This window comes from Empidonax traillii, unplaced genomic scaffold (genome assembly GCF_003031625.1).
Source record: "Empidonax traillii isolate 1590-97213 ecotype Southwest subspecies unplaced genomic scaffold, ASM303162v1 scaffold51:size1492887, whole genome shotgun sequence".
Lineage (NCBI taxonomy): Eukaryota > Metazoa > Chordata > Aves > Passeriformes > Tyrannidae > Empidonax > Empidonax traillii.
In genome coordinates this window covers 1,399,994-1,410,988 of record NW_020955244.1, presented here as the reverse complement: position 1 = coordinate 1,410,988, position 10,995 = coordinate 1,399,994, and the positions used below count along the sequence as shown (strand labels likewise).

The 10,995-nt window shown below is 40.7% G+C and overlaps 1 protein-coding gene across 1 annotated transcript in view; it reads right to left on the bottom strand.

Moving 5' to 3' along the window:
• LRRC2 (leucine rich repeat containing 2) overlaps window positions 1–10,995 on the bottom strand; it is a 62,138-nt gene that overhangs the window by 28,030 nt on the left and 23,113 nt on the right. The window contains exon 4 of the mRNA XM_027879169.1: window positions 5,120–5,276. Coding sequence (XP_027734970.1) covers window positions 5,120–5,276 — 157 coding nt within the window. The remainder of the gene's footprint in view (window positions 1–5,119; window positions 5,277–10,995) is intronic.

Genomic DNA, 10,995 nt, shown 5'->3' with positions numbered 1-10,995 from the left:
GACACGAGCAGCCCCTCCCGAGTCCCCCCGGTGCAGTCACTTCAGGCTGGGAGGGCACTAAGGTGTCAGGCAGCGCTTGGTGAAGCCAAATCTGTCTCAGATCACCTCTCTGTGCCTCAGCACAGCTCCCAGAAGGATCTGTTCCATGACATTCCCAGGCACAGAGGTGAGGCTGACACATCAGCAAATCCCAGGGTCCTCCTTTCCACCTTGTTCAAAAATCAGTGCAGTGTTTCCCTTCCTCCAGTCAGGTGGCACTTCACTTGACTGTTGTGACTTCTTGAACATCCTGGGGAGTGGCTTGGGGGCTACATCAGCCAGTTCCCTCTGGACTCAGGGGTACCTCTCTTCAGGTCCCACAGATGTACCTATTTTTGTGTGGCTCAGGTGGTCATGAACCAGATCTTTACTCAGAGTGGGAGGGACTGTTCTCTTCCAGTCCCTACCTTGAGTTCCATCCACTTGAGCCGTGTGATAGAAGAGGTTACCATTGAAGACTGAGTCAAAAAAGTCCACATTAAAATGGTCAACTTGCACCACCAGTGTTTAATGCTCCCTCCTCAAATGGGGGATATAAACAAAACTTTCCTCAGGTGTATGCAAGACTGAGCTTTCGGACAAGTGACATTCAGTACTGAATGAATAACAAAGGTTTGCAGTTCCTCAGAACTAGACTGCATTTACACCATGATTATGTATTTTCCTCTCTGAAACTTACACATTAGAACACTGGGTATCCTATTAATGAAAAAAGCTATTTTAGGTGTCTAGAAGTCATTTAAAACTCTATTACTAATAGTATTCCCTTTTGAGTTCTAGAAAATTAGATTAATGGTATGCACAAATGAAATTTTATACTGTGAAGTAGAGAGGAAACAAAAAAAAATCTCTGTGATTTCTTATTAAAATGTGTCTCAGAAGCACAGTTATTTTTAATCTTAAATATCTGGCAAACCAAAAATGTGAGAGAACATAATGAGGTACAAATATTTTAGTAACAGCTCTTTGAGATGTTTCATGAATAATTTGTGTGACAAAAAATCCCGATACAGCCTTACAATCCCATTCCAGCACAAAAGCTTTGGGATCACATGAAAATGCAGTTCACTACTTCCTGTGTGAATATGAGAACACATTCTGTTGCATATTTTCAGTTATATCAATTACTAATGCACTGTCACTAATTTATACACAGGAACTGCACTGCAGCCATGTAGTCAGAGCCAGAACTGCAGTCTCACAAAGGAGACAAATAAAATCTCCCAGCTACAGCCCTGTTCATGAATTTTTCTGTTATTCCTGGGCAAACCAGACCTGACCATTCTAAGGCAGACAGCTCCACTCTGCAGTTTTCTCCTTATTTTTTCCTTTTTTTTTTTTTTACATGCTTCCCGTTAAAATTTTCAGTATTACTAAAAAAGAACCAAATCGATAGTATTCTCATATGTCTTCTCATACAAATTTGATCTGCTCAAGTACATAGGTGACTACAACTAAAAGCATGATTTGAAATATCTGAGAATGGATTCGAGTCTTTCTTCTCTCTCATTCAGAGTGCAGCACCATCTTCTAAAACTAGCAAAATAGGGACATGAAGTTCAGTTCCTGCAGGCATTTTAGTCCAGACACTGCTATTCCAACAATACTTTTTTTGCACTGAAAATCTTCGTATCACCTCATGTTTTTTCATACTTTTACAGCCCTCTTGTGAGAATCAGAAGTAGCACTAACACGGTTCACCATGGCTCCTCTGGATGATTTGCTGACCTAAATTTGGCTTCAATTCTGCCTGAAGATTAAAGAATCAACAAGATGGGTGTCACAGCCAGCATCAAACATCTGTCATTACTCTCAAGTACATTTTAGCTGTGATATTTATCTGCTTGCTGCTGTTTCGTAAACAGAAAGCAAAACGATGAATACCTTAACACTTCACCTTTCACACCCCTTACCTTATCTTCTGATTTGGCACCCAGTCTTCACTCCATTCCTAGGTAGAGCTCCCAAATCAAGCCCACACTGATTATTTTCCTTCTGCTAATTTAGTAGCTAAGTTGACTGAAGTATGAAAGGTTTCATTTTGAAGCAGTACCCAAAAACTTCAAAATATGCAAGACCTTTCATAATATGGTCTTATGAATGCAATTAACATTTCCAGTGCACATCAGTGCCTGTCTTTGTATGCACATACAGTACATGAAATAAAGGTATGACCATTTGCAAGAATACCCTCTTACACACCAACAAATAGAGCATCACACAAAATGAGACAAAACTTCTCTGTAATTTATGCTATCAACAGCAAGGGCAGTGTCACTGCATTAATAACAGGTGATCCATCAACACAGATATTCAGTAGGACTGAAAACCATTAGTAAGATTTGGCAAAACAAGTGCTGAACAGTTCAGTTGCACAGTCCCTGGAGTGGCTTTTTTTGTGTTATTTGGTTTTAAAGTACGTCAGTGAATATGTGTCTTTGTCTGCATAGGCCAGAATTACTTCTGTGATGTAGGGCTATTGTGTAAGTAACATCTACACCTCAGAAAATTTGTTAATTTGGTTATGCAGTGTCTAATGTTCAAACCTATGTTTCTACAGATGAGTGCTTAGATTTAATGAATCTCGAAAAATAAAATTCTGAGCATGAGTTCACAGGTAAGAAGGGTGTGATGGTGAGTGCCGCAGTACTGTGACTGAGGGGGGGGGCTACAGTAAAACAGTTTTCTAACATTCTCTGGCTCTTCTAGGCAAACATTTACATGAAAAAAAAAAAAAAAAAGGAACGAAAACATTGAAAGGAAGAAAGCAACACCTTGGGTATAAGCTAGTAGGACAAGCATGTTGGAGTGAAAATGAGTAAATGGGAATAACATAAAAGCTGCTGACGAGCAGAAAACATGTCATTTTTATGCAATTGAAAGATCAGTGACTGCTACTAGAAACTAGAAACTGGAAAGTTTCACTAGAAAGTGACAGCCCCTCATGACAAGAAGGGCATTGAGGTGCTGGAGCTTGTCCAGAGAAGTGCAACAGAGCTGGTGAAGGGCCTGGAGTACAAGTGTTGTGGGGAACAGCTGAGAGAGCTGGGGTTGTTTAGCCTGGAGAAAAGGCAGCTGAGGAGGGAGCTTTATTGCCCTCTACAACCACCTGAAAGAAGGTTGTAGCAAGGTGAGGTTTTATCTCTTCTTGTAGATAACAAGTGACAGGGCGAGAGGAAATGACCTCAAATTGTGCAAGAGGAGGTCTAGATTTCATATTAGAACAAAAATTTTTCACTGGAAGATTGGCCAGGTGCTGGAACAGGCTGCCCAGGAAACTGGTGGAATTACCATCCCTTGAAATTTTAAAAAAACAAGCTTGCATCTGTGGCACTAAGGGACATGGTTTAGAACATGGTGGATCAAGGTTAATGGTTGGACTTAATCTTAGAGGCCTCTTCCAATCTTAACAATTCTGTGGTTCTGTGATCTGTGTTTGTTCCTTTATTTGAAAACAGATTTTAATAGGATTAATAATAATTTTTTTCTTGGGGATCACTTTCATGAAGAGTGCATAATAATTCAAGAAGAAAGAAAAAACGGTCTACCTCTTCCTGCCTCAACTGTTAAACAGCAATCCCTTAAAACCTTCTGTTTAATGGAAGGAGGCTATATCCTCTCCCCTTCCTTCCATATTATGTCCCCTTTCTTTCAAACCATGTCTCACAAGGTGTTTGTCCATTAAATTCACTGGCCTGTTCAAGTTCCTCAGTCAACATGCTGACAAAACAGCGTTCATTTTATGTCCATTATCTCCTGCTTGCGTCTTGTTTATGATCTGTTGGTGTCTTTAGATGCCAGGTTGAAACTATAAAATATATCTCAATGTCTGTGTAAAATTTTCTTTATGAAATAGAGTGTGAGTTAATAAATCGAAAGCGTGAATGTTACTCTAATAGAGTAGAGAAGGAGTAGAAAGTTTTAGAACTGATTTCTGTGTTTCAGGACGCTCTCTCGGTTTTTTGTAGTTAGACCTAGAGAGGTGGAGGGTTTAGCCTTTAAGTTGTTACCTCTTAGTGTGCATGAGGAATGCCAGTCATGGGGAAGGCTTAGGACTTCTGGAAAGCTGAGGTAAGAGTACACTTTGGTCCATGGGCTCAACAATTATGAACTCATAGTGGACCCAGTTTCCTCAGCTCCCAAAGATACCACCAGTTACAGCAACTTTTTTCCTTGTAAGGGCAGTAAATCCCCCTCAGTATCAACACAATCTGCCAAACAAGCTTTTATATTGTAAGATCCAAAGTCACGGGAGAGACAAACATTGCAATCCTTGTACATAGCTTAAAATAACAAAGGCCAAAGCACGTAAGCAGAAAGAAATTGTTTCTCTAAAACCCCTGATTTCACGCTGGACAGACTTGGGTTAGACACTAGGAAGAAATTCTTCACTGTGAGGGTGGTGAGGCCCTGGCACAGGTTGCCCAGAGAAGCTGTGGATGTTTCATCTCTGAAAGTGCTCAAGGCCGGGTTGGATGGGGCTTTGAGTAACCTGGAATAGTGGAAGGTGTCCCTGCCTATCACAGAGGGGTTGGGACTAGATGATCTTTGAAGTCCCTTCCAATCCCAATTATTCTATGATTTGATGACTCTATGACATACTACTTTATTAAATGAAGATGATTATTGAAGTCTTTAAAATATTCAAAAGACGGATTTTATGCAAGATTGCATTTTTGATTCTGTTTTACCACAGTCTTATGTTTCAATTCGTCCTGTTTGAGGCTTACAATTCTGTAATACTCCTATTTTTCTTAACCTGTAAAGAACATAAAACACCAGTTGTTCTCAGGAGCAACTCTCCATCTACTCAAATGCAATCAACAACTGCCTTAGAGTCAGATAACAAAAACATCTTAACTTTTTCCCATGTTTGAGCCATGATACATGCACGGTTTTGCATACAATTCGGCAAGGATAATTAAAGCCAGAGAGCCATAAAAATGTAGAGGGGACTGTTCACTGTAAACAAGGAAGACAAATACCAGCAAATTAATATGAATATCCATTGATGTTCGTTTCCCTGCAATGGAGTTAAATGGCATGACTATGAATATCTGAATATCTTGAACTGACTTACCAATCTCCACTGGGAGGTCGCTGATTTGATTTTTTGACAATTCCAGTACTCTCAGATCTTGAAATAATGCAATGTAGGCTGGAATGGTTTGTATCAATGTATTGTTCACGTGCCATTCTTTCAGATAGGTCTGTTCTCTCAGAGAATCTGGGAGTTCCTGTAAGTGAAATAAAAGCAGAAAAACAGAAAGCGTGAAGTTCGAATTCTATTCTCCCATGTTCCTAAAAACAGGGGGGGGAAAGCCACAGCCAAACCTCAACGCTTTGCCTTAATCATCTTGAGCAGAATAGCAGTTTGCCAAAGCCTCACAGGAGCTGTCTGCGTTTGAAGAGCACTGCAGCTGTCTTCACCACATACTCATTTTCTAACTTCTAATGCAATCATTTGCTCTGGAAACAGAAACCTATCCAAAGCACTCAACCTGTTTGGTGTCTCACACATTATCTCCTTTTTCCAGATGGAGGATTTTTTTTTTTAAACACATTTCAGTGCTTTAATTCACACATCAAGATGTAGTAAAATGCAACACAGAACAGAAGAGTGAGCGTATAGAGAATATTTAAATAGGGTTTGTCAGCATAAAAAAAAAAAAAAAAAAAAAAGGTGTGATTATGCTCTGAATACCTGCCAATGTTTCAAATTTGTTTGGCAAGATGGAACAGAACCATCTCAGAGAAAATACACACATACCACCTTCCGAAAGTGCTTTTTCTGAAAAAAGTTACTTAACTTCTTGTTACAGCAATGTTCAAAAAAAATTTTACTAGATTTCTTTAGGAAGAATAGAAATACTTGATTTTTAAGTCAGTACACAATTGCAAGTAATTCTTGATTTAGTCAAGCTTTGCTTTCAGAATTCCAGTGTTTTTCAAATACACAGGAAAAATATGCTTCTGAGTAATTTTCAGACTATTCTATCTGTCAAAAAATCTTCAGTGTATAGCTCAAACTAAAAGTCATAAAGCCTTTAGTGTTCACAAAATTGCTTTAGTTAATTGGTATTCACTTCAGATGTGCAAGTATTTGTTTGAATTATGTTGCCAAACCCCTTGAACTTGAAACAGACAAAAATCAGCTCCTAAACTTGAAGGTCAGATCATTTTACACTCCACTTTCTGAAGCACCACATGATTTACCAGTCTGTCCTGGGTTTTATAACACTGTGCACTGGTAACATCTGCAACAAATAATCTGGAAGAGGTTCCACCATTAACTTTGCTCCATAAGAAGAGATGTGAGAGTTTCAGCCTTTGATTCCTTTATGACTTCCAGACTTGTTTCCTGTGCATGAAGAACATGACACACTAGGAACTGCTGAGTTTTAAACAAAGGATGTTGCCTATTTTTTCTCTTCTAGATTTCATAGATCCCCTAAAACATTAGCAAGAGTGATACATTTTAATTGTTTTTTTATTATTTTTATTAATGCTGAACTTCTGAACTAGGAATAGTTTTGTTTGGTGGTCGCTACCTCTCATTTCAGCCCTTTCCAAATTTACACAGCAGACCCTTAGCCTATGTTAATGTAGTTCTGTCTTGCTACCTGCCCTTCCATATTTGATATGGATCATTTCATGTCTTGCTTCATTTTCCAACTAGGTGTATACTGCATTGTCATCCATCTTCTATATTTGACAGTTTATGGCAATTAAAAGAGTAAAATGTCTGAAATGCCCCAGGACTGGTGATGAGAAATCTCTCCAACTTTCTTGAGTTAGTTTCCGTTTCACCACTTACATTGCTGCACATCTTTCTTTGGTAAAATGAAATGATACCACCTGCAAATTCAATTAGTATTGTCTTTCCCACCTGTAAAGAATGGAAAATTCAACACATAGGGAAGAGCATTTAGCTGGAGTGTCATAGATGTCAGTGTAGGGAAAAACCCTGATTTAGAAAGAAAGTAGAATAATCCTACTGGAGGGAAAGAGATGTTTGCATTAACAAACACTATTTTCCACTCTGTTCCTCCTAAAACATTTTTTAAATACCTTTATGTCAGCATTAAGGGTAGTTTAAGATATCCTTTGCAGCCCCTAAACATATTCAGACACAATTTCAAAACAATGGAAAGAGATTCCATTCTTCTACCATCTGCCAACTTACTTTTCTTTCTTGAGATCATTTCTTTATACCATGTGGTCATGTTTACAACTTGCAAACGCAAGCATGCAAATACTTGGCTAATACGTGGTTTTTCAACATTCTCCGTTTTACAGTACATTTATATTTGTGTTGCTAAAACACAAATTGATGTGATATTTCGCTTCATTTACAAAGTAGATAGGGATGGGAGCTGGAATTTGCACAAGCTTTGCGTTTGCTTTGCTCTCTGATTCCCCTGTGCTCTTTTGTAATCTTCTGCTGCCACGCTAAAGCTGGCAGCCTGCTGATAAATTGCTTCATGAAGACTGACACTTGGAGGATAGCCAGTCTTTTTGCCTTTAACAGCAGAACAATACCCCCAAACTCTTTTGATTTTTGGGAGAGGAAAAGAAAGTCTTGAAAGGAAATAAATAGCGAGCCTACAACAATTGCTGATTGTACTGTTTCTAATTAGGAGAGAACTTGCCTGCTAGACGTTGAGCCTGAACTAAAACTGCGATCAAAGTTCTGAGAAGTTTCAGTTCTGTTTCGTTTTCCAGCTCTGCAGTTTGGATCCAGATTTCCCACACCTTTAGCGAGGTTTGGAGCTTGTTCCAGGAGCTCTCTGCTGCAGTTCCCCAGCAGGGCACCAGCACTGTCCCCAGCTCCCTGGCAGGGCACTGGCACTGCCACCAAGTCCCCCCTGTTGCCCTCAGCAGGCACCAAGTGGGAGAGGCAGAGGGGGCAATCCTGAGACTGAGGCAAGAGGAAAGATGACAGAGACCAAGGGCTCTCCCAAGGGGAATAAAACAGAGACCAGCCTGTGTTTCATGGAGGGGACAAGAGCACAGCGCTGTCGCAGAAGAACTGGGGGTCAAGCCCTGGTACCCATCGCTCTTGCAGTTCTCCCACACTGCTTGCCAGGAGAGGCCCGGCTGTCCCAGCAGTGTGGGCAGAAAGGCAGCAGAAGAGCCAGATGGCAACTTGCACAGCATATCTGCTGCCCCAGCAGGTCCCGCAGACACCCAGCCAGCAGCACTGCCCTGAGGAACAGGAGCATCAGGTGCCTCTTGCTGCCGAGGCATCACCTTCTCCTGCCCTCAGCAGGCAGTGGTCTGAGGATGAAGAGAGGACTCTGGGGCCTCTACAGCCTCACAGAGCTGGCCCCAGAAGCAGAAAACACAGACCAGTACTGGGGTGCTGGGAAAGAGTGTGCCCCTCCCACGTGAGGCGTGGGCAGAGTACTCGGACCCTCAGCCACACACACCCACAGCCAAGGAACTGGATCTGCCAGGACCAGACCAGAAACATTTCTCTTGACAACTTGAACTCACTGGTGTTTTACTTGGGCACAGGCATGGAACCAGTGGCAGAAGGATTTTACCAGTCCGGAGAAGAAGTGAAGAGGGAAGCTGGGGAAGTGGATTGCCTACACAGCCAGAGCAGTGGCGTCCTGCTGCCAGTGCCAGGCAGGTCCCTGGGGATGGCAGCTGGCCCTGAGCCTGTGCAGCATCCCTAGAATCCCAGAAGATAAGGGACTAATGTGTATGTCTCAAACACTGATATCCAGATGGCTGTGGGGCCAAAAAAAGATTGTTAGTAATAACAGGCAAGAATAGTTGATAATAAACAGGGATTGATATATATATATATATATAAAAAAATAACTGATGAAACTGTAGAATTGTTTCAATCCATGAATGGTTTGAAGGCTGGAGCCCCAGCTCCTGGCTTATGACTATGCTCCAACCACTAGGACTCCCAGGGTGGGGCTCTTTCATTCCAGTGTAAATTAGAATGAAGTTGTTGATTGTTTTTTCTTTTCTTAAGGATTGGAATGGTGTTGTTTGATATATGATTTCTCATGTTATCTCTTCTGCTTCATCCCTCTTTTCTCCCTCTGTTCAGTATGTGCATGAATGTGGATGGAATGTGGATGGGTCAGGAGTTTTATACTTGGGGGGGGGGAGGGAGGGAAGAATTTCTGGAATTTACATAAGCACAAGAGAGATTTTCTCTGTCTATTCAATGCAGCAATCCTACTTGACCCATCCTAGGAAATAAATGCATCACTGTCAGGAATAACAAATGGAAATTCTTTGTCCTCTGTGAAAATACATTCTGTGCTAGACAACAAAACTGGGAGAATAAACACAAATGTAGCAACTTGCCGCCTTTTTCTGTAAAGAAATGGTGTGCCAGAAGATCATGACTTATGAGTTATGAATTTTACCACCACTCATTTACCTGTGTACATTTGACATTAAAATTGTTTAAAGTGGGTATGCATCCAGACTTTCTACTTTGGTAATGTAGCCTGGCCAAGAACAGTCCTGCTCTGCATTGGAGGAGCATCATCAGCTTTCCTCTGCCAATATTGATATCACACATTAAAAAAATTTCTTTATCCTGAATATTTTCTGAAAAGCATTTAAAATTCACTGATTCACTAGAGAATAAACATTCATTAGTTAGTAGCAGAAAGTAAACACTTAGAGGGGAAAAACAGAGTTAAAGTGATTTCATTTAAAAGTTCATATGAATATTCATGGCATTATTTTGCCTCAGTTTCTAGTTCTAGTAGCAGTGCTGTTTCTCTGAAGAACTAATTTAATGGAGTAGATACATGTTTATGTGTACAAAGGTTCTCAATTACGTGTTTCATCAACTCTGCATCATTCTTTCCCAGGCACCTGCTTCCAAACACACAATTAAAAGGTTCATAATCGTTATACTGTTGTTTTTCACAGTGAGTTTGTCTGGAAAACTCTCAGATAATATTTTTTTTTTCTGAAACCTACCTTGGGAACACAAATTACATGTGGTACATTACACCATTCTTGTGCTGTCAAGACATAAGTGTCTTGCAAACAGAGGATCTAGGACTCACTGCTGGGGCAATACAGCTGGGCTCTGACCACTTTTTATAAAAAGAGACAAAGAAGAGAAAAGCCTGTCTGATTTCGTTCACTTTCACTCACTAATTGCTTTCAAACATCAGATTGAGACTCTATGATTGTAAGGCTAGCCCATTTGCTCTTCCATACCCTTTTCTTTCCTAACTGTTAATTCATTACTGCTCCCAGCTGTCAGAAATGCATCACCCAGGGAAGTCGACAAGTGAGTCATAAATATTTGTCTGACAGGTGAAGGGGAAGCAAGGACCCCTGAACCTTCAGGATGTGGTCACACAGCCCCGTCCTGATGGAGCTCTGAGAGACAAAGGCAAGACAAAGTTATCAACCCCTGCCCACCAGCCACACAGACAGGTATGGCTAAACCAATACCCAAGTTACTTGACGAGTACCTGTTCTTCAAGCACAAAGGCCTGATACTAATTCTGCTTATGGTGCTGCTGTTCTATAATGAAATGTGGATCTGCATAAACAGAATACAATTCCTCAGAATTCACACACTGTAAAATTAAGCCCCAGTCTCTTTAGCTACTACTCTGTGCCCGTTTGTCTGGCCTAGTATTTGTTGTGTGAGCTTTGAACCTGTGTGACCTACACAGGACATTGTAGTGCGTAGTTCACTGCTGCAATCTATCATGTTCTCCTTCGGCTTTCCTGGCAACAAAATAGTTTTAATTTCCACACTCATCACTCACAAGACAGGCCCAGTGCTAGCTGTATCCTGTTTAAGACTGTTCTTCTTTCTTCTAAGACAAACTGATTTATACTTGTATCTTCTTCTTTCCAGTCACTTTTCACTGATCTCCCTTCCAATGTAGCCCTGTTAAAAGTCCAAACTGAACTGTTCCCTTGCCTCCTAGAACATTGTGCCAGAAT